Source organism: Schistocerca cancellata, chromosome 4 (assembly GCF_023864275.1).
Source record: "Schistocerca cancellata isolate TAMUIC-IGC-003103 chromosome 4, iqSchCanc2.1, whole genome shotgun sequence".
In the NCBI taxonomy this organism is placed as follows: Eukaryota; Metazoa; Arthropoda; class Insecta; order Orthoptera; family Acrididae; genus Schistocerca; species Schistocerca cancellata.
The window spans coordinates 307,486,268-307,511,473 of NC_064629.1; the positions used below are offsets into that span (position 1 = coordinate 307,486,268).

At 41.1% G+C, this 25,206-nt stretch overlaps 1 protein-coding gene across 1 annotated transcript in view; it reads left to right on the forward strand.

The window, feature by feature from the left end:
* Nucleotides 1-25,206, forward strand: part of LOC126183492 (5'-AMP-activated protein kinase catalytic subunit alpha-2) — a 194,853-nt gene that overhangs the window by 87,870 nt on the left and 81,777 nt on the right. Inside the window, exons 8-10 of the mRNA XM_049925524.1 lie at nt 1,999-2,227; nt 2,321-2,416; nt 5,513-5,583. Coding sequence (XP_049781481.1) covers nt 1,999-2,227; nt 2,321-2,416; nt 5,513-5,583 — 396 coding nt within the window. The remainder of the gene's footprint in view (nt 1-1,998; nt 2,228-2,320; nt 2,417-5,512; nt 5,584-25,206) is intronic.

The window sequence follows — 25,206 nt, forward strand, 5'->3', positions numbered from 1 at the left end:
AAAGGCTGCCGCTCGTTACCTTGAATTCTGTAGGCGGCGAGATGGAATCCAAATTGGCGTGACCACTCCGTCCAGCTTTCTACATCCGGGGCAAAAGGCCGGAACTGGGGTGCAACTGCGTGTTGTGGCTGCGGTTGCGATGAAGCGGCTGCCGCATCGGTTTGCAGTGCACGTTGACCCTGGACGAGCTGTCAAAGGGCATCCAATAACGCCTGCGTCTGCTGATTCTGCAAGCGATAAAATTCGGACAGTACATCTGGAGATTGTGGCGAAGCCATGACACAAATAAATCAGAGCAAGTTACTATCAAAATGAATGCAACGTGGGCGCGTCACCAATACTCGGCGCCAAACTGTTGTGGACTGACAAGACAGCCAGTCCACAGTGACGGGTAACCGAAAGGCACGCGCACACACACGCCAGCTGGCGTGAAGTCTGGAACAGGATACGTAATGAATGCTATAAAGAAAAGTACGTAGCTCCAGGAATACTTAACTTTAATTCATCCTTGTGGTACATCGCTCTTGATGATACAAATGAGACTCTTTAATTACAAGCACTGTTAGGCTAATGGCGCCTTGCTAGGTCGTAGCCATGGACTTAGCTGAAGGCTATTCTAACTGTCTCTCGGCAAATGAGAGAAAGGCTTCGTCAGTGCAGTCGCTAGCAAAGTTGTCGTACAACTGGGGCGAGTGCTAGTACGTCTCTCTAGACCTGCCGTGTGGTGGCGCTCGGTCTGCGATTACTGACAGTGGCGACACGCGGGTCCGACATGTACTAATGGACCGCGGCCGATTTAAAGCTACCACCTAGCAAGTGTGGTGTCTGGAGGTGACACCACAAAGAAAATCACAATTTGGGAAATATCTACTGTATACAGCATATAAAGGTGACATGAAGGTTGTGCACATAGAAGATAAGCAAGCCTTTCATGCCATGTTTTGGCCACTCCAGTTATATACTGTCATTAATCTTTTGTTTTAAAGTTTTTTTTAATTCCATCAGAATTCTATGTTCTTTGGACAAACAGCCTTTAACCACATGGTCTCATAGAAACTGAGAAAAAATTGTTTTAAATGTGCCCCTCATATAAATTTTACAGTGCATAAGTTCTAGAGAGCATGATAGTTTCATAGTAATTGTGCTCGAGCATCAATTCTAGCTCACTCTTGAGTATTGCAATGAGGTTAATCACCACCATAAGCAATTCGTGAGGCTTTCTTTCTGTTGTAGAAACTCTGTATGTAGTAGGTGGCTGATTTATATCCACCAGTAAAAGAAAGCCATCAAAATGTGTGCTCAAAAATGCTAATTGAATATTACACATCACTCCACAACAGCTTTAAAAACCACTCCAGAACATTGTATTTAACTTAAGAGTCCAGCCTTCCTCATCGTGAAGTGATTCAATACTGATTTATATTCAGGCTACATGCAGGCAATCAGCAGGTCGTCATGGTACCCCACACAAGGATTTTACATTGTACTGAGACAGTGGTGCTTCTCTGTAGGTTCATCAACTCAGATGTTAGTGTTGGAATAAATGTTCAACAGCTGTGTTTGTAATATAGGATAGCTGATTTGTCACCATAAAGTTCTTATTCCTCATATTTTATACCAAAATCTTAAGCTGATTCTTTATAGTGTTTATGCAAAGTAGTAATAGCAATTTATATATTGGGTAGGAACATTATACTCATCAGCTTCATTTATGTGACTTGACCAGAGTAGGTTTATGTTGCTCTAGTCACAGTCATCTACACTGTGCAGTGGTGTACTCGAAGAAAGGTAATGATAAACGGCCTAACAAGCATTGCAGTAAGAGGACATTGCTACCACACCATTAACTCATTTTCAGGTTCAGTTTTGTTTCACAGTAATACCACAGGGAATTGTGTATAAAGCAATAGACACTTCAGTCTTTCCAGCTTTTAAATTCATTCTTATGTGGTCTGATCTAGTGTGTTATCCTGCTAATGAGCTTTGTTAATCTTACAGAAATTTGGTGTGAAGGAACATGAAGTTCACAATGCCTTGCTGAGTGGTAATCCTCATGACCAGCTTGCTATTGCGTACCATTTAATAATTGACAATAAAAGAATTGCCGATGAAGCTGCAAAGGCAGAGCTCAAAGATTTTTATGTTGCAAGCAGTCCTCCACCTGTTTCATTTAGCCCAAATGAGCTGAATCCTAGTCCTATTCGACCACATCCTGAAAGAATAGCTCGTAAGTATCTCGTTGTTGATTGTTTTTATTTCATGATAGCGTTATAATTATAATAATGAAATGTTTCTAACATTGTGATTGTGTGTGTATTAGCTGCCATTCGTGATAAAGCTATTGCTACAAGCAATAGTGGGGCAACTGACAGACGCTCTAGAGGAACTCCAGTCAAAAGAGCTAAGTGGCATTTAGGTAAGGCTGAAGTTCTATTGTAGATTTATTTTAGTCACTTCAGTTTCCTGTTAAATTTTAAAATAAGTTATGTTTATTTTTATATTTATATTTCATGCTGCAATGAAATGAGGATTTTCATAGTGGTGAAATTGTAAGGGCTGATTTCGTAGAATTATTTCAGTGTAATTGAAACTATATACCACCAGACAGTTGATTGATGAGTGAAAATATAAATGTAAAAAAGACTGCCTAATCGGTTGTCTACCCCCTCACTCCAGTGCAGCAGACATCCTCCCTGTCCTACACCCAGCATGCTCTATGCCTGTGGTGCACAGTTATTTTCTGGCTCCTGTTTCAACATTCCATGAAACTTACATCATTTATTGGAACATTAATAAATAGGTATAGGTTCCACTACTGAATCAGTGCTTGGCACACCTTTTATTAAGATCTCACTGGTCATCTCATCTGTCAGAAAAATCCTTCAGGAATCTACATCTCATGGAATGGCCGCAGGCTTCAGAAAACAAATGCACATCAGAGACAATATCTAATTCCAGGTGTGGAACTTGGCTTTAAATAACAGCATGTTACCTCTCAGTTGTTTCTCAGTCATGTTGGAGTGCAGGCAGTGGGAACACCTGTGTCCATCTCTTCCAGTAATTGGCAACATATGTTGCCCTAAAACTTTTGACATGAAAACATCTATTCTCTCATCAGTCGCACTTTCTAGTTTGATAGAATACTATCAGATTTGAATTGCTAATAACCATGGGACTAATGATGTGTAGACAGTGGTTGAGTCCACAATGGATAGATCATGTCTGTACATGTGTGCATGCAGTATTTGTTTTGCCTGTTATGTCGTCGTACCAGTGCAGGCGCATGGATATAATTGTTACAAATTAGCTTTTTGTAAAGTTATAAATTGGTGTAGCATGGAAATGCATTTAGCTGGGACACTGTCATTGTGAAGAGCTTACAGGGCACTACTAGAACCCAAAGTGAGACAACAAAAGTATTCTCCAAAATATAAATGAAAATTGTTATTAAATTGAAAATTACAAAATAATGAAAGATTCCATCTCATACAACTTGCAAATGTTCTCAGAATTATAAAAAAGCAAGCCAGAGGAAAGTTTGCATTAAAAAGAAACCAGTAGAGTGTAAAAAGTCCAATGTTGAGCGAATCTGAGAGCTATGGCAGCTGTGGAAAGGAAAAGAAAATATGGTTCAAAGTGATTACTTAGCTGGCCCATCAAGCATACAGCGATGATCACATTCCAAACTTGTGATTTATATATTCTGTAACCATTTTACTACTCTGAGTAACCATTGTATTAAAGACTTTTGGATTAAAGGAGATAACACACTGAAAAGCAGAAGCATTGAGTTGTCAATAGGGGAGGGGGGAACAAGAAACAAACTTGCTGGCTTTCGGAGTTATCCTTTGGTGAGCAAACACCTCGCCCCCCACCTACTATGCCCCCCTACACACTCTGAAAGCTAGCAAGTTTTCTGTCTTTTTGTGTGTGTCTATCGACAACTCAAGCTTCTGCTATTTGGTGAGTGATATTCTTTAATCAAAAAGTATTTACATTTTACAAGAACTTTCCTACGACACTGCATTAAAAGAGACAGTTAAATTACAAATTAATATGAAGCATGTGTTATGATTTTATGCCAACATTTCACGAAAAATATTTGGTGTGGATCCAAACTGGGAACACAGAAATTGTTGTTTAAGCCAGCTGTGTAGGTGATTCATGCCCATTTCCCAACCTCAAGACATACAGTCTTCACTGGAAACATTGCTTTATCCACATATATGAGGTGAGCAAGGGAGGAGGATAAAAATTGACTTATCTTTCCATTTTTGATGTGTCCTTATAAATCTAATGTAAATAAGTAGTGGTGCATAAAGCTTTTGGGAGATTATTGTAAACTATATTGATATTAAATTTCTTGAGTAATACCCTTGTTCCAAGAATTGGCTGCACACTTTGGTGCACAGTCAAACTTGTGCTAGTTTAAGGATAGTATTTCCCCATTTATAGCCACATATTTTGATAATTAGTTATTGAATGATATTGCCATTATTTGTGGAAGTTTTTACCAGTGTATCGGTGGCTGGAGGGCGGAACATGAGTGGCATCTTGTTTGTGCCAATGACAATTGAAACTGTCCAGGCATTTAGTAATTCTGACTGCCTCTCTGACTTCTTGTTTACATTTATACAGTAGTTTTGATAAAATGTGAATGTATGCACTGTCTAAATCCTGACCACATTTTTCAGTATGTTCATCTATGGCTGACTTGATGGGTTGCTTGAGATGCAGCTCACTCATGCTCTTTTAAGAATTCTTTATGCACAACCTCTCTCATACTCTACCCTACAGCCACTAGTACAGCATCAAATGCTTCCATGAGTTATGGCAACATATTCAGTAGCTAACTATCAACATCTATGGCAATAAAAGCAGGAAATACTGCAAGTCTGTTAGTATGTCACAGTGTGAGGCCTGTTCTTGGAAGAAGGCCTCAGCAAGAAGACTGAAATGTAGAGCCCGCCGAGGTGGCCGAGTGGTTCTAGGCGCTTCAGTCTGGAACCATGCAACCACTACTGTCACAGGTTCTAATCCTGCCTCGGGCATGGATATGTGTGATGTCCTTAGGTTAGTTAGGTTTAAGTAGTTCAAGTTCTGTGGGACTGATGACCTCAGATGTTAAGTCCCACAGTGCTCAGAGCCATTTGAACCATTTTTTGAAATGTAGAATCAGAATCACTGAAGCAAAATTTGAAGGCCTATGTTGTTATGCAGCAAGCATCAGATGATTTTATTTCTACATTTTTGAAGCAACTGATGTGAGGAGTTGAACTGCTGTCGTTAGTAGAATGTAAATAATTTCTTGAATTTATTAAGTTTTTTCTTCTTGCAATGGACAATTGATTGTTGCTAGTAGTTATTTTTATTTCACTTCTATAATTTCAAAGGTAACCATTTTTTTCCAAATTAATGATGATGGTTCACTACTCAAGACACAGTACTTGTACACAAGTTACAGAAAAATATATGTGTGAATTTATCAAGTTGAATTTATTACCTCTTACAGGTATTAGATCACAGAGCAAACCCAACGACATTATGAATGAAGTCTACAGAGCAATGAAAGCGCTAAACTATGTGAGTATTGAATTTTGTAGTTTTTTAAATATTCAGCAGTTTCAATGGTTGGTGAACTTACCAAATACTTTTTATTACTTGTTCAACATTTTACACCAGTGCAATATTTTCCTCATATTTTTGTTCTATTTGCAGTGATGTATTACATTTTCATGAATGCCAGATAAAGCAAATTGCAGCTAAATTCTTAAATTAGCTGTCAAGTATCAATTGCGTTCAGAGTGTTTAAGTGCAACATTGTTTCTTATATATTGTGTGATGACAGATAAAATCGTGGGCATTCTACTTGGTATCAGTATTTTAGTGTTTTTTTGTTGTACTTGCTGCAGTAAGTTTGTGTACGGGATATCATAAAATCTGATAAATGAAGAATACTAAGAGTATTTCAAGCAAAAGTTTGGACATTTTGATTTCCATTTCAAAGCATGTATAAAATGAATCTTTACCAGAATGGAAAATTTGTGCCTTAACGTACTTATAAAACACTGAACTGTGAAGGGAACCTTTTTTCGTAGGTTATCTGAACACTTAGTAGCACACTGAAGGAAAATTTAACATTGATTTTTGTCTTTGAATGTAAAGGTAAATTTGGGTATACTTAATGATCTTTGGAACCTGAAAAACAGTTATATTATAAGTTTTGTTTAGTGCAGAATCAGTTCCAGTGTCTTCCTAATAAGTAAGAATTGGCAGCCATCACAGTCAGAAGTCACTCGCAGAATTCACAGTCAGAAGTCACTCGCAGAATTCAACAATCAAAGCACAAATGTAAAAAAAAAAAAAAAAAAAAAAAATGGGCATGGAAATACTAAGGGTGCTGGTCAGAGTAATAGCATGTGTAATACCATGCTATGTTGCAAACCTAGTTAAGAGTCTTTGATCCACCATTGTTGTCCACTGAGGGAGATAGGATGGCAGCAGATATCCGATGAGTACATTTCAACCTCCATCCATCAGAGTGCATGATAATGACAACTCCATCTGTTGTCAAAATATTGTGTTTATCTATCTCAATGATAGATAGTGGCACAACTTGACTAGAAGAAGGGATCGCTTGGTAAGACATGTTCTGAGGCATCGAGGGATCACAAATTTAGCATTGGAGGGCAGCGTGGAGGGTAAAAATCGTAGAGGGAGACCAAGAGATGAATACACTAAGCAGATTCAGAAGGATGTAGGCTGCAGTAGGTACTGGGAGATGAAGAAGCTTGCACAGGATAGAGTAGTATGGAGAGCTGCATCAAACCAGTCTCAGGACTGAAGACCACAACAACAACATCTCAAAGATCTGGATGTTCACTTGAGAAGTCTTTGTACATGCCAGGAAAAAATAAAGAATCTTTTTGTTATTATACCTCAAATAACCTCCCCCCCCCCCCCCCCCCCCCCCCATGGACCTTGTCGTTGGTGGGGAGGCTTGCGTGCCTCAGCGATACAGAATAGCCGTACCGTAGGTACAACCACAACGGAGGGGTATCTGTTGAGAGGCCAGACAAACGTGTGGTTCCTGAAGAGGGGCAGCAGCCTTTTCAGTAGTTGCAAGGGCAACAGTCTGGATGATCGACTGATCTGGCCTTGTAACAATAACGAAAACGGCCTTGCTGTGCTGGTACTGCGAACGGCTGAAAGCAAGGGGAAACTACGGCCGTAATTTTTCCCGAGGGCATGCAGCTTTACTGTATGATTAAATGATGATGGCGTCCTCTTGGGTAAAATATTCCGGAGGTAAAATAGTCCCCCATTCAGATCTCCAGGCGGGGACTACTCAGGAGGACGTCGTTATCAGGAGAAAGAAAACTGGCGTTCTACGGATCGGAGCGTGGAATTTCAGATCACTTAATCGGGCAGGTAGGTTATAAAATTTAAAAAGGGAAATGGATAGGTTAAAGTTAGATATAGTGGGAATTAGTGAAGTTCGGTGGCAGGAGGAACAAGACTTCTGGACAGGCGAATACAGGGTTATAAATACAAAGTCAAATAGGGGTAATGCAGGAGTAGGTTTAATAATGAATAGGAAAATAGGAATGCGGGTAAGCTACTACAAACAGCATAGTGAACGCATTATTGTGGCCAAGATAGATACGAAGCCCACACCTACTACAGTAGTACAAGTTTATATGCCAACTAGCTCTGCAGATGACGAAGAAATTGAAGAATTGTATGATGAAATAAAAGAAATTATTCAGATAGTGAAGGGAGACGAAAATTTAATAGTCATGGGTGACTGGAATTCGAGTGTAGGAAAAGGAAGAGAAGGAAATGTAGTGGGTGAATATGGAATGGGGGTAAGGAACGAAAGAGGAAGCTGCCTGGTAGAATTTTGCACAGAGCATAACTTAATCATAGCTAACACTTGGTTCAAGAATCATGAAAGAAGGCTGTATACAAGGAAGAGGCCTGGAGATAATGGAAGGTTTCAGATAGATTATATAATGGTAAGACAGAGATTTAGGGACCAGGTTTTAAATTGTAAGACATTTCCAGGGGCAGATGTGGACTCTGACCACAGTCTATTGGTTATGAACTATAGATTAAAACTGAAGAAACTGCAAAAAGGTGGGAATTTAAGGAAATGGGACCTGGATAAACTTACAGAACCAGGGGTTGTAGAGAGTTTAAGGGAGAGCATTAGGGAACAATTGTCAGGAATGGGGGAAAGAAATACAGTAGAAGAAGAATGGGTAGCTTTGAGGGATGAAGTAGTGAAGGCAGCAGAGGATCAAGTAGGTAAAAAGACGAGGGCTACTAGAAATTCTTGGCTAACAGAAGATATACTGAATTTCATTGATGAAAGGAGAAAATATAAAAATGCAGTAAATGAAGCAGGCAAAAAGGAATACAAACGTCTCAAAAATGAGATTGACAGGAAGTGCAAAATGGCTAAGCAGGGATGGCTAGAGGACAAATGTAAGGATGTAGAGGCTTATCTCACTAGGGGTAAGATAGATACTGCCTACAGGAAAATTAAAGAGACCTTTGGAGATAAGAGAACCACTTGCATGAACATCAAGAGCTCAGATGGAAACCCAGTTCTAAGCAAAGAAGGGAAAGCAGAAAGGTGGAAGGAGTATATAGAGGGTCTATACAAGGGTGATGTACTTGAGGACAATATTATGGAAATGGAAGAGGAGGTAGATGAAGATGAAATGGGAGATACGATACTGCGTGAAGAGTTTGACAGAGCACTGAAAGACCTGAGTCGAAACAAGGCCCCCGGAGTAGACGACATTCCATTGGAACTACTGACGGCCTTGGGAGAGCCAGTCCTGACAAAACTCTACCATCTGGTGAGCAAGATGTGTGAAACAGGCGAGGTACCCTCAGACTTCAGGAAGAATATAATAATTCCAATCCCAAAGAAAGCGGGTGTTGACAGATGTGAAAATTACCGAACAATCAGTTTAATAAGCCACAGCTGCAAAATACTAACACGAATTCTTTACAGACGAATGGAAAAACTAGTAGAAGCCGACCTCGGGGAAGGTCAGTTTGGATTCCGTAGAAAAATGGGAACACGTGAGGCAATACTGACCTTACGACTTATCTTAGAAGAAAGATTAAGGAAAGGCAAACCTACGTTTCTAGCATTTGTAGACTTGGAGAAGGCTTTTGACAATGTTGACTGGAATACTCTCTTTCAAATTCTAAAGGTGGCAGGGGTAAAATACAGGGAGCGAAAGGCTATTTACAATTTGTACAGAAACCAGATGGCAGTTATAAGAGTCGAGGGACATGAAAGAGAAGCAGTGGTTGGGAAGGGAGTAAGACAGGGTTGTAGCCTCTCCCTGATGTTATTCAATCTGTATATTGAGCAAGCAGTAAAGGAAATAAAAGAAAAATTCGGAGTAGGTATTAAAATCCATGGAGAAGAAATAAAAACTTTGAGGTTCGCCGATGACATTGTAATTCTGTCAGAGACAGAAAAGGACTTGGAAGAGCAGTTGAACGGAATGGATGGTGTCTTGAAAGGAGGATATAAGATGAGCATCAACAAAAGCAAAACGAGGATAATGGAATGTAGTCGAATTAAGTCGGGTGATGTTGAGGGTATTAGATTAGGAAATGAGACACTTAAAGTAGTAAAGGAGTTTTGCTATTTGGGGAGCAAAATAACTGATGATGGTCGAAGTAGAGAGGATATAAAATGTAGACTGGCAATGGCAAGGAAAGCGTTTCTGAAGAAGAGAAATTTGTTAACATCCAGTATAGATTTAAGTGTCAGGAAGTCATTTCTGAAAGTATTTGTATGGAGTGTAGCCATGTATGGAAGTGAAACATGGACAATAAATAGTTTGGACAAGAAGAGAATAGAAGCTTTCGAAATGTGGTGCTACAGAAGAATGCTGAAGATTAGATGGGTAGATCACATAACTAATGAGGAAGTATTGAATAGGATTGGGGAGAAGAGAAGTTTGTGGCACAACTTGACCAGAAGAAGGGATCGGTTGGTAGGACATGTTCTGAGGCATCAAGGGATCACCAATTTAGTATTGGAGGGCAGCGTGGAGGGTAAAAATCGTAGGGGGAGACCAAGAGATGAATACACTAAACAGATTCAGAAGGATGTAGGTTGCAGTAGGTACTGGGAGATGAAGAAACTTGCACAGGATAGAGTAGCATGGAGAGCTGCATCAAACCAGTCTCAGGACTGAAGACCACAACAACAACCTCAAATAAATTGCTTTCTTAAAGCAGTATGATGCATGTCACAGAAACACTAAAAAAATGACTTTGAAGTTTCCAAACACTGTTGAGAATAAAATTAAAACATTTTGAGCATGTGTGTAGGAGAGTGTGTAGCATTCTAGTATTGTAATGGCATTGGCTAGGTTGATTGTTGCTAGTAGTTATTTTTATTTCACTTCTATATTTATCATCAAACTGAAATGTTGGATAACAAAATATTGAATCGTAATTTGTCAACTAAACTAACAGATTTTTTATTTTTTATTACTAATTGGGTGAAAATTAAAGTTTAGTGTATAAATGTGAAACTTCAGTTAGAAAATAAACAACATTTTTATTTCTAGAGATGGAACAGTATTATTAATATAGGTAATATTCAAAATAAGAAAATTCAGTAATGTTTTTTCATTTAACAAGAAGACATTTCACATTTTTGTTCTGAATTTTAATTTTCTCTGAATACCTAGTGAAACCTTATAACCAAATACCTGTGGAATCAGAGGACATTCAGAAAACTGCAATACCTACACCGTTTGACTGTTTGAATTACCATATGTGTCTTATGGCATATGGGACATAGCACAGACTTTCTAGCACTTTATTGGTGAAGTTCAGTGGGAAATAGACTTCTGCTTTGCATACACAATTATGTTGGTGGCATCATCACCCTCAGGAGAACATGAAAAACACCTACGCTTAGTTTTCCGATGGTGTGGTGACTATGGAATCTTCATAAATCTGGTTAATGTGTCATTTGTGCTAACGAAGTGACGTTTCTGGGATTTTGGGTTATCGCAACATGTACGTATCTGCCTATGGAGCACATCACTGCACTTATCTTTTCCACAGCCCCAAAAACGGCACACAAAATGCATCGGTACCTGCAGATGATAAACTTTCACCATCATTTTTTACCCCAGGCACCACTCTGTGCTGTACCAGCCAGCCCCAAAGTGCATGGTTCCCTGCCTGTCATTTGGACTGATGAACTACAGGAAGCATTTGAAGCCTGCCAGACAAGCCTCACACAAGGTGCCCTCCTTGCTCATCTGATCACTGACACCCCACTAGCTATTTTCTCAGATGCCCTATCTCATGCTGTTGGTGCTGTGCTACAAGAGAATGTAAATTGGCATTGGCAGCCTCTGGGTTTATTCTCAAAAAATATCACAGATGCTCAGTGATCATGGCCAATATTTTACACAGAACTTTTGTCAGACGGAAGGGCATGCTTTCATTGTACATACAGACCATCGGCCACTGACTCATATTTTCACAGCTTCAAAATAACTGTTTCCCAGTGCAAATCAACCACTAAATGTTAATTTGCAATTAACGACAGCTCTTTGTAATGGCATCAGAATTCTCTTCTTACATACCTACCTTCTGGATATGTAAATGACAAATGGAAGAAATTCCCCTTCCCTTTGCTCTTCAGTATGCTGAATTATGTAATGAACCATTCACTTTGTCTCACAATATGGCCACGGGCCGTAATTCCATTAATAATCAGGTGATACAACATCTGATTGTTACTCAACACCTCCATCCCCTCAGGGTCTTCAACTGTTTTTAGTTGAACAGTGTCTTCCCTTTCCCGTGTCAAGATCGTATCATCTTTCCAATATAAAGCCAACATTCATCAACAATTACTGGCTGACTAGCCTCACCAGCATTCTCTGCAAACTGCTTGAAAAGATGGTTACCCAGCGATTATGCTGGCTTCTTAAATCTTGAAGCTTTATGTCCCTGTATCAGTGTGGTTTCCAGGAAGAAAAATCCACTACTGACCATCTGGTTAGTTTGGAAACAGCAGTCTGATAGGCTTTTTGTAAATGCCCCAACACTTCATTGCAGTCTTTTTTGACCTACGTAAGATATATGACAATGCCTGCTGCCATCACATTTTACTTATCTTCTACGACTGGGGCTTTTGAGGATCCCTACCATATTTCACTCGTCAGTTTTTAGCCCACCGGTTGGCCTCGATTAGGGATGGTATTTCGCTCAGCTCTCCATGGGTCCAAGAGAACAGTGTCCCACAGACCTCTGTTCTAAGTGTCTGAACTGGTCAGGCCTGCACTGTATGTCGATGACTTGCGTTTGGTACAGCTCCCACACTGTAGTGTTGGCTAGACATTAGCTCCAGGGCACTGTCCAATGGGCGTTTGCTTGGACCCTTTCCTATTGTTTCCAGTTCTCTCCTGCAAAAACAGGGTTCATGCATTTCTGTCACTGTACCATGGTTCATCATGATCCAGAACTCTACTTGGATACACAGTACTTGGACATTGTTGCACAGTCCTGAATTGTGGGACTCCTCTTTGAAAGAAGCTGACTTGGCTGCCCCATATTTGCCAACAAAAGACTAACCGCATGTGAAAGTTAATGCTCTCTGCTTCATTGCCAACACCTCTTGCGATGTGGATAGCACTACTCTCCTTCCTGTCTGCAGGGCTCTGATCCAATCCCACTTTGACTATGGTTGCTAGGTTTACGCCTCGGTGGCATCTTTGGCATTGAAATTGTGAGACCGAATCCATCATTGTGGAGTTGAACTGGCTACAGGCACCTTCCGGACTGGTCCCTTAGACAGTCTCCTTGCCAAAATAAGGCTCTTCCCACTTCAGTTCCCATGGAACCAACTATTGCTCACCTATGCATTCAAAAATTTCCCGATCATACAACATATCCTATTCATTTTGCGTACAAGTGACATCGACCCAGTGACACTCATCTTCACACAGGATTACCAGTTGGAATGTGCCTTGCAGCCCTCTGCCAGGATCTCTGCCTACCCTCCCTAGAATGTAATCCCTGTGTTTTCTCGCACAACCCCCCTTGCTTGGTACCCAGGCAATAAATTAGGACCAATCTACAAGAGTCATTTCAGTGGTTCTGCGCATTGTGGGATTCTGCACACTGTGGGATTCTGTATTCCTAGTAGGGCACTTTTATTGTTGAGCTTCCTGATTACTCAGGTCAGCTCACGGGAAGCTTCATCAGTTATATTAAAATGTTTTCCATGGAGTTGTTCCTTCAGTTTGGGAAACAAATCAAAGTTGGGTGAGCTCATATCAGGACTGTATGGTGGTTGAGAAGTATTTCCCATTCGTAGTTGTCTAGCATTTCTTTCTCTGGTAGGGAAATATGCAGTCATGTGTTATTGTGCAAAATGATGACACCAAATGCAAGTATGTCAGACTTTCTTTGACAAAATTTCATGTGGAAAACATTTTGCAGAAACAGCTCGTAGTATGAAGGTGGTTTGAAAAGTTCTCAGAACAGAATAGAAAAAAAGTTCTTACATCGGTGAAACTTTTTTTTATTTTTCAATGTAGTCTCCTTGCAGATTAATGCACTAGGTCCAGCGATGTTCCAGTGCCTTGCTCCCATCTCGAAAACAAGCTTCCACCAGGCCTGCAGAATAGTTGTCAATTAATTCTTCATTTGAAGTGAATCTTCATCCAGCAAGAAAAATTTTCAGTGTATGAAAGAGATGGAAGTATGATGGCGCCATATCAGGTGAATAAGGTGGGCTTGGCAACAACTCATACCTTTGTTCATGTAATTTTGCTATGGTGACGGCACATGTGTGCGGACACGCATTGTCTTGATGGAAGATGACTTTCTTCCTTGCAAAACCTGGCTGTGTTACGTATATCTTTTGTTGCAGTTTGTCCAGGAGGTTAGCGTAGTATTCTCCAGTAATTGTTCATCCAGTGGGAGATAATCTACAAACAGAATCCCCTTCGCATCCCGGAACATCGATGTCTCGACCTTTCCGCCGAAGGAATTGTCTTTACTTTCTTTGGTGGCAGAGAATCAGCATGTTTACACTGTTTTGACTGTTGTTTTGTCTCTGGGGTGTAGTAGTGCACCCAGTTTTCATCTGTGGTCACAAACTTGCACAAAAAATCTTGTTCGTTCCTCCTAAAATAGGCCAAACGTTGTTCCGATATCTCCATTCTCATGTGTTTTTGATCCAGCATCAAGAGTTGTGGCACCCATCTTGCAGATAATGTTTTCATTTCTAATTCTTCAGTTAGAATGTGATATACCCTTTCAGACGACATCTGGCAAGCGTGAGCAATTTCATGCACTTTCAATCGGCGATCCTCCATGACCGTTTTGTGCACTTTTGCAATGATTTCTGGTGTAGTGACACATCTTGGCCGACCACTGCGCAGATCATCATCTAAGCTCTACCGACCAAATTTAAATTCATTTGTCCACTTGGGAACAGTAGAATATGAAGGAGCAGAGTTCCCCAGTGTATTTGGAAATCGACAGGAATGTCCTTTGCTTTCATACCTTTCTTTACGAAGTACTTAATCACTGCACAAATCTCGATATTTTTTTCAGTCTCCGCAGCACAAGTTTACAGGCAACAGTCCAATGAATATCACGTGAATAACTCATTGCAATATTGTTGACCTCTCGTGGTGATTCCGAGAACTTTTCAAACCACCCTCGTATGCATGTGTTGCAGACATCCCATGGGGCATTCTGTTCATTGCTATGACACCATTCATTTCATACCAAAAGATCATCATCATCAATATCAGCTTTGATTGTTGGTGGCGGAATTTCGGAATTTTTTTGGACATGAAGAGTTGGAACTTTTCCATTACGAAGACCGAGACTTTAGTTCTGGCTCAAAATCTTGTATCCAGGTTTCATCAAGAGCAACAATGCTTTTCAGAATCTGTTCTCTGTGTGTTTGATAACACTGAAGCAATTCTTCTGCAATCTGCTTTCTACTCTTCACTCAGGTCATGTGAAACCAATCTGACAGCAACTTTTCTCATCTTTAACTTTTCAGTTATGATTCTGTAAACTAAAGCGACAGACATTCTGGGATCATATGCAATTTTCTCACATTTTTCTCATCAATCCTCTCTCAAAATGTTAAAAATTACCTGAGAGATGTAGTCTGCTACAGCTGATGATGGTTTTCCACTTCTTGTGCTTACCCAAACTTCCTGGAAATGAGCAGGCCACCATGATACTGTGCTACAATCTACTACACTACTCCCACACACCTCTCTCAAAGCATTGTAAATTTCTGTTGGGTTCTTTTCATGTAAATATTTGATTGTGATGTAGGAACACTGTTCATTACGTGTAATCTGACCTGACTCGATATCAACTTCATTTTTAAACTGAATTACTCACGGCACAGCCATGTGAATCAGCAAAGACATATGACCATCGTGCCTAAAGTCTTGCTCACAGCTGATGTGAATTTTAGCTTGATCACACCACCAAAATGGTCATGCAAGTGCAGTGTGCAGGACTTTTGAAATGATGTTTATATTTCGAAGACCTAAAGTCACAGCCACCCTCAAGACCTTCTTGCATCTGTTCCTTTCAGTTCTTCAGGATATCAGAGTGCAATTTACACTGAAAGCTCTAAAACCATGTATGAGGCTGGTTATGCTTTTACATCTCCCTCCAATCAGGAACACCATTTGTTGCTGGAAATATCTAGCATTTTTACAATGAAACTGAGGGCCATTAACAGAGACCTCCATTTTATTAAATGGGCCTCGCTTGACTGCCTTTTAATATGTAGTGACCCCATGGGCAAACTCCAGACCATTTCACATTTTTACTCTTGTCACCCTGTGATATCTGTGATTCATAACCTTCGCTCTGAACTTGATCGTACTGCCTACTCAGTTGTCTTTTTCTGGGTCCCACACATGTAGGTATCCTAGGGAACAAACTGGCCAACTGTTTGGCTAGAGACTCAATTACGCATCCCCCATTCACTTTGAGAACACCAGGAGTGCATTTGAAGGTGCAACGAAGGCCTCTGCTCACTCAGACATAGAACATCATCTGGTGGGCTATTGCCACCTAACACCACACTGTCGGGGAGACTGCTGCTGCAGCGTACTCTTCCTTCCATTCCTCCCAGAAGGAATTCACCATTGTATGTTGCCTCTACATTGGTCGTACCTGACTAACACACAGTTTTTGTTGTACATTGTAGTTGTGGAGCCTTAATGACAATTGCTCATATCTTGGAGGAATGCCCCCTCCTTCTGGCTTACCCTGCTGAGCATGGTCTTTTGAATTCTTCATCTCTCATGTTGTCAGACAACTCATGGACAATAGAACTGGTTCTTTCTTTTCTCTGTGACTTTTTTTTTTCCTTCCAGATATAACGTTTTATGGGGTGAGAGCGGGACAGGGTGGGTGGGGGTATCTCCTGCCATGTGCTGGGTCAAGGAGACCCTCGACCCTGACCACTTTGCCTGCTGCCCCCTCATCCCTCCTTTCCTCTGTTTTCATTACTTTTAGGCAGTTAGCTTCTTTTTCAGCTGCATCTTGTTTTGAAGTTTTAGGAGTAGCACTCAATTGATTAGTGGGTGCTGTCTTCCTCTTCAGTTCTATGCCTATGAGGGATCAGAGGTGAGGACAGCAGGGAGGGCATGCCCCCTGCATGTGCAGAGCCCTGGGGGACAGCCATTTATTTCTCTCATCTTGTTTTATTACTTGTGGTCCAACTGATATCCATTACATTTTTAACCTTTTCCTTTCTGGATCTCTTGACTAAAAAGTACTCATTACTCCACTGCTTTCACTTGAAATTGGGTTGGTGGTGGTGGTGGTGGGTTCCTTGCCATGGCTGAGTGCTGGAAGACCATTTGTCTGCTCTAACCTATGTAACTATATACGTTTACATCTCTGTAAATCATTCTTTCATCTCTGGCATCAGTATTACCTTCAGTGCCTCACTTTTACCACTCCTAAGTAATTTCCTCATCCAAGAACATTGCTGGTGGACATAACTACCTCTGAATGAACAAGCTCTTGACCAAGGAACTGATGATCTCACTGTTTAGTTCTTTACCCCAATCATCAACCAACTTTACAATATCAGTCAGCAAGTAAATGGTTCAAACAACATTACCAACTATGCTTTGTCTAGAATAGAAAGCATTTCCACACCCGTGGATTGTGTCGATCTTGGCGACAGCACAAAATGGTGGCAAGGAGATAAGGATCTGCTGCAAGGTAAGACAGCCCTGCACTGACTTTGCATCTCACTGCAAGTGTGATAAGTCAGCATGCTGACAGTGGCTCTATATGCCAAACCTTCTATGATGATGGTCTATGTGGACTCGGCCATCCAGAAATCCTTACTAACAAGGGAACATTCCCAAGTGTCAATAAACAATTGTGTTATAACGTCAAGTTTAACAAATATATTTCAAGGATGACACAATACATGTAAGTCACAGATCACGTAAACAAAGTAAGACATGTGTACACTGTGACAGTCAAATCAGCACTGAGTCCAAGTCTAGTGGCCGCTGGCTGGCTGGCCGCTTAGGTGGCACGGCTGCTGCATGGCTGGCAGGCAGCGCCGCATGTAGAGGATGCGCATAACTGTGCGGTGGCACTTTGAAAAATCAGCGAGTCACAACACTTTTCCCCCCTTTGAATTTTTTGCGCTGGTCTTGATGGAGGTGGCCTGTAGATTGCTAACGTCCATAGGTGTTGTTTGACTGGCTGTAAAGTCTCGAGGAGGAGGCTTCCTGTATGGACGGAAGTGTCCCTGATGATAGTGGGTCGAGAGGACAGGAGACATGGGGGTTGAATCTGCTGGGGCCCCGTGCTCCAATCTGCCCGTTGCGGCAGGTCCGGTTGTTACAACAGGAGACATGGCCGATGTGTCGGCATCCGTAGGAGAAGGAGGCGAGTAGAGTTGCTACGACAGATGATGGTCATCTGGTTCCTGTCTGGGCACGTCTCCTGGTGCCGTCAGTTCTTGTGCTGGCACCGAGATGATGGTGAGAGGGCTGCGTTGTGATTAATGAGAGATTCCAAGATCCCGAGCATCAGGTAGAGCTGAAGGTGGTGTAGCAACATTCAGAACAGGCGTTGCCGGCACACGAGGCCGAAGCTGGTCCGAATGACTCACTGCAACACCCGTGTCCATCTGGATTTCATACAGGCGTCAGCCACGGTGTCGTAACATGTGGCCAGGACACCATTTTGGACGCCTGCCATATCTCCGTACCCATACAAGGTCGCCTGCGACCGTGAGGTGGAAGGCTGTAGAAGATGAAGTAGCATGCGGGGCTGTCGGCCGTGTAAGAGCTCAGCCGGGCTGTGGTCGCCCATGGGGGTGAAACGGTAAGAAGCCAGAAATTGGAGACGCACATCATGAGCAGCAGAAGAAGTCAGGAGTTTACTCATCTGAGCCTTAAATGTGCGGACCAGTCGTTCACCCTCACCGTTTGACTGTGGATGGAACGGAGGGGCCGTGACATGTGTGACGCTGTGACAGGCACAAAAATTTGCAAAATTGGAAGAGGCAAATTGCGGACCATTATCAGTAACAAGAGTAGAGGAAAGGCCTTCCAAAGAGAAAATGCGAGCTACAGCATTGGTGGTTGCCGCGGTGGTAGGCAACATGCAACGGACAATGAAAGGAAAGTTAGAGTAGGCGTCAATAACGAGAAGCCAATAAGTACCTAGAAAAGGTCCCGTGTAGTCAGCATGAATATGCTCCCAGGGCTTCTCAGGCGAAGGCCACGGTGACAAAGATGACTTGGGGGCGGCGGCCTGTGATGCACAAGGGCCGCAGGCAGCGACCGTGTGTGCGATTTCAGAGTAGATGCTGGGCCAGTACACATGACGGCGTGCCAGAGATTTTGTGCGAGTGACACCCCAGTGCCCTTGGTGAAGGAGGCGCAAGACCGAAGCACACAAAGACGCAGCTACCACAACATGCGGCGAACCATTGTCAGTGGAAAGGAGGATAACACCATCCCTAGCCATGAGGCGGTAATGCAAAGCGTAGTAGTTCCGCAACGGATCAGAAGTCTTAGTGGGCAGACGATCTGGCCAACCCTTCTGAATACAGCGTAAAACCCGGGAGAGCGTAGGATCAGAACCAGTAGCAGCCGCCAGCCGGTCCCCGGTGATGGGGAACCCGTCCACAACCTGCTGCTCGGCAACATCCAGGTGGAAACACAAAAGTTCGTCCCTATCGAATGCCAGATCAGGACCCATGGGAAGGCGAGACAGTGCATCAGCATTCGCATGTTGAGCCATCGGCTGGAAACGAATCTCATAATTTAAACGAGACAAGTAAAGAGCCCAATGCTGGAGGCAGTGTGCAGCCTTGTCGGGAAGTGACATTGATGGATGAAACAATGAAACAAGTGGTTTGTGGTCCGTAACAAAATGAAATTTGGATCCGTAGAGAAAAACACCAAACTTATGAAGAGCATAAATAATGGCCAAAGCTTCTTTTTCAATTTGAGAATACTTTTGTTGGGCGTCCGTGAGCGTTTTGGAGGCATAAGCAATGGGTTGTTCAGAACTGTCAGAAAAACGGTGCGCAAGGACTGCACCAACCCCGTATTGAGAGGCGTCCGTGGCAAGAACAAGATGTTGGCCAGGTTGATTAGTAGCCAGGCACCGGGCCTGTTTCAGCATCGTCTTCAATTTCTGGAAAGCCGCATCACATGATGCGGACCAGTGAAAAGGCACGTTTTTATGCAACAGGTGATGCAACAGCTGAGCCACCGAAGCCGCAGATGGTAAAAACCTGTGATAGTATGCTATTTTCCCCAAGAAGGCCTGCAGTTCCTTAACAGATGTAGGGCAAGGAAGGGCATAGATCGCAGCGACAGTTTGCTGAAGCGGACGAATACCATCCCTAGAGAGTTGAAACCCCAAGTACGTGATAGATGCCTGAAAAAATTTTGATTTCTGAAGATTACACTTAAGACCGGCAGTCTGTAAGACAAAAAAAAGTGTGCGTAGATCCTGAAGATGTTCTTCAGTGGTGGAGCCATTGACAACAATGTCGTCCATGTAATTTATACACCCCGGGACAGGGAGCAATAATTGTTCCAAGAATCGCTGAAAGAGAGCAGGGGCACTGGCAACCCTGAATGGCAATCGTTGGTATTGATAGAGGCCGAAAGGCGTGTTAAGGACCAGAAACTGCCAGGAAGCAGCGTTGAGAGGAAGATGATGATTAGCTTCTGACAGGTCAAGTTTAGAAAAATACTGGCCTCCCGCAAGTTTAGTGAACAATTCTTCAGGTCGGGGCATAGGGTAAGTGTCGATGATGCATTGAGCATTTACAGTGGCTTTGAAATCGCCACAGAGACGAATATCACCATTGGGCTTAGCAACGACAACGACAGGAGAGGACCACTCACAGGAAGTGACACGAAGCAAGACCCCCGAAGCAGTGAGACGATCCAGCTCCCGTTTGATCCGATCACGAAGGGCCACAGGAATGGGCTGAGCCTGAAAAATCTTAGGCCAAGCAGTGGGTTTGACAGTGATATGAGCTTCAAAGTCATTTGCATGGCCTAACCCAGAAGAAAAAAGGGACGAAAATGTCGTCGACAAGGAATGAAATTGAGCATAAGGAATAGCATCAGAGACGATATTGACAGAGTCATCTATGGAGAACCCAAAAACGCGAAAGGCATCAAAATCAAAAAGATTCTCTGCGTTGCTATGGTTGACCACAAATATGGGAACAGTACGAACGACAGATGTGTAAGATATCTCAGCATTAAATTGTCCAAAGAGAGAAATCTTCTGTTTATTGTACATCCGTAATTGCCTAGAGACAGGTGATAGGATTGGAGAACCCAACTGAAGATACGTCTTAGAATTGATGATAGTGGCAGCAGAACCAGTATCCACCTGCACTTTGAAAGATCGGCGAGTCACAACAGATTGTGATGAAACTTGGTGGGTGAAATAATGCAATACATATTTCTTTAGTTTTATGTATTTATTATTATTATTATTATTATTATTATTATTATTAATTATTTTGTTCTTGCCCAATTTCACTTTTAAGGGGTGAAATACACCCAGAAAGATAATTTGGCATATTGGATTTGGAGGGAATATCTTTCAAATGAAAATATATATATAAAATATTTCTCATATAAAAGTTGATATGTAATTAATGTTCTTGAAAACTGTATACTCAAATTTTGTAATAATTTGAAATTTTGCAAAATACCCCCACTGCCATTAATTAAGTTTGAAAAATTAAAACTTTTTTACAACATAGATAAAAGAAGCTTTTGAGCTAAATATGTCCATGTGTAATAAAGCTGTGTCTGAAATACAATTTTTGGAAAATAAGCTGTACACAGTGTGCTTTTAGAGTATTTTCAGCATACCTAATTAAAGTATCTAAACATTCATTGTTAGTCTAGTCATGTATTTTATTTATATTTATTTTATGTTTTATATAGTTATTTTACATTCATTCTTCATCAGATTACTATTTCACATAAGTGTATTGTGTTAGTTGAAAATAATAAGTAACTAATTATTATGATACAAAATAATTACAGTAATGATAATCTATAGATAAATGCTTAGCACATAACATTGTCCTGCACTATGCACATTAAACAAATGGAATTTCTTCACGTAAAACAGAGGCTGGAGAACACAATGTAAAGCAAAATTCTCCAGGATTTCAAATTGTCATAAACACTCTTCTAAATATTCTGATTTGTGTGAGGCATATTTCAGTACATTGGTAAGCCTAGGCAAAAAGAAGTGGTTATGTACTAGTACTGCAGCTTCTTTATATTGTTTCTCAAATGGAGATTGACATCAAAATCATTCAACAGTCGCATTCGGGAGGACGACGGTTCAATCCCGTCTCCAGCCTTCCTGATTTAGGTTTTCCGTGATTTCCCTAAATCGTTTCAGGCAAATGCCGGGATGGCTCCTTTGAAAGGGCACGGTCGATTTCCTTCCCACTCCTTCCCTAACCCGAGCTTGCGCTCTGTCTCTAATGACCTCGTTGTCGACGGGACGTTAAACACTAACCACCACCACCATCATCATTCAACAGTATTAGACCTGAAAGACTTTTTGTAAGGTTTTTCTAACATTGAAAGCTGTATACGTACCACGTCTGTACATGTAATATTGAGTCCTGTGAGATCACCAGATGAACAAGTTTCTTGCCTTCAAATATGATAGTCAAAACAATTTTTTCCCTCTGGCAACTCACCTTCTCATAGTTTTAAAAGACACTAATGATGAGTTCAGACCAAGAATTCAAGAATTCTTTTTGAAGCCCCAAATGTCCCTGTGACAGCATCGAAATCTGATAAACAAATGTCCAACCAGCTTGAAAGATATTTGAAAGATGTTTTCTTTCCCAGTGACAGAAAAAATCTTATTATTGTTAAATTCTTAGGGCTGTCAGTGTGAAAGAACTGTATAGAGAATCGTACCTGAGGACAAGAAACTTGTTCGTCTGGTGATCCCAAAGGGCTCAATGGCACAGATGCACAGTTGTGAGATATATACAGCTTTTAATGTTGGAAGAACTTCATGAGAAGTTCTAGTTCTGTTGAATGATTTTGATGTCAGTCTCCACCTGAGAAACAATATAATTAAGCTGCAGTCGCTAATACATAATCAATTATTTTTCCCAAGACTTACCATTGTACTGAAATAAATTGGAATATTTAAAGAATCACCCATGACAGTTTGAAATCCTAGTGAATTTTGTTTTATGTCATGTTCTCCATCAAGTATATTATGTGAAGAAATTCAAGTTATTTTATGTACATGGTGTAAGAAAACATTGTGTTTTAAGTATTTACTTATGGATTATCATTATTATCATAATTTTGTATCATGATAATGAGTTACTTATTATTTTCAATTAACAAAATACATATATGTGAAATGGTAGTTTGAAAAAGAATGAATGTAAAACATAAAATAACAACTTAAAACACAAAACAAATATAAATAAAATAAATAATTAGACCAATATTGAATGTTTAGATATTTTAATTAGATATGTTGCAAATACTTTGACAGCACATCGTGTACTGCTTATTTCCCAAAAATGGTATTTCAGAAAGTAGCTTTATTGCTCATGGATGTATGTAGCTGGAAAGCTTCTTTTATCTGTGTGGTAACAGAAGTCTTCATTTTTCAGAGTTAAGTAATGGAGGTGGGATATCTTGCAAAATTTCAAATTATTACAAAATTTGATAATACAGTTTTCAAGAACATTATTTACATATCAGCTTTTATACGAGAAACATTTTTATATGTCATTGTTTCAAAGATATTCCTTCTCTATGGAATGTTTACTGAACAGGGCATGGGACTTCAGTCCCCCCCTCCCCTCCCCCTCCCCCTCCTCCCCCCCTCTCTCTCTCTCTGTGCGTGTGTGCGTGTGCGCGCGTGCGTGTGCACGCGTGCGTGCGCGTGCCTTGCTTTAATCTTCCTGATTTTTAATGGTGAGGCCTCATTTCCTCATTTTATGCTAACATCAGTGAGGTTTCGAACAACACTTTTGATCAGAAGTTTATGTGGCTGCAAAATCTGATGTACTTTAGAATTCAATGCATCAGAACATGTAATATCTTAAAAATAATGTTGCACAATGAGTAGAGGGAGGAGATCAAGCCTGTATGCTCCAATTTTGTACAGCTTCTGTGTGGCCCTGGCTTGATTATGATTGCGTGCTGTGTATGGATCCATCAGATTATCATACTTAAAGCTATTGGATATAGTCCACAATATAGGAATTAGTTTGGCTACAGGGGTATTTAGAAGTAATCTTATTCCCAGGCTTTGTACCAAGGCAGGCACAGTGCCTTTCACACCATGCAGCAGCTACTCAATGTGGGATTTAGTTAGGCTACATGGGTGTTGAGAAGTAGACTTATTACCAGCCTCTGCACCAAGCCTGCTACACTGCCATTTCACAACACACAGCAACTACTCATGCTGCAACAAGCAATATATAATACATAATACATTCCATAGCTCATGTGCATGTGTACTGTATCGTGCCATACCATACCATACCATACCATACCATAACTAACAACCCATGGAGGGACTTCAGTAATCATCCATTAGCAATGAGGCCATTTCAGATCCTTCCAAAAAGCCACTATTTGGAAACAGTTGAGGCAGATATTAATGTTTGGAGCAAGGTTCGACTAAATCAACACCTTGACCTCTTAAGACCCCAGAATTGTTTTAAATTTGCCTAATTTTAGAAAAGAAAGCATTCCGTATGTGATTTTTGGATCTTTGTAGTAACTTAGATGAGCACTACAGTCTCGTCATTGTGCATACAGAAATGTCAGAACAGGAAGACTCCAAAGGTTGCTCAGTAGTTTTTTCTGTTCATGTTTTCAAGCTCTACATGCCAGATACCTTTACTGTGTACAGAGTTGTACAGTCAACAAAACAAAATTGTTTACATGTCTCAACAACCTCGGGTACCTTTGGTTGTGTACAGTTTGCCCGAATGGCAATAGCAGCAGCACTACATGTAAGACACTTTTAGCAGTGTATTTGTTCCTTTGTTATTGTAATGATTTTGTATACTGTAGTGAACTCAAGAAATTGCTTCTGATATCACATCACATGAAAATTACAAATGAGATCTCCCCACACTGGGAGCCAACAATTAATTGATGTCAGCAATTAAATGAAACCAAAAACAAAAGGTTATGAGATTAAGAGGTTGTGATAAATGGAACAGATTGCGTAGATGATGAGAACATGAAAAAAAAAGGGTATTTTTTTCGGCACCGTTTACACAGAACAGAACAAAATTACAAATCTCAGGACCGATTTGACTGGGCATGGACACGACGCAGTTATTGAGGGGAAGCAGGGAAGGATAGATGAATCATCTCACCATTATTTTAGATCATTTGTTGTGTAGTGCTGTTGGCAGAAGGTGCTGTGTCAGTATGATGCGTAGTCTCAGAGCTGTGCAGTCTGAGTTGAATGCTCTCATCTCAGTCGCAGCGTTGCGGTGAGGCCCAGGTGCAGCTTGTCTGTCCGTTGTGGGTTGCATGGCCAAAGCAGCGATATCACAGTGTCGGAAGGTGGATGTTGGCAATGGGTGGAAGAGATATC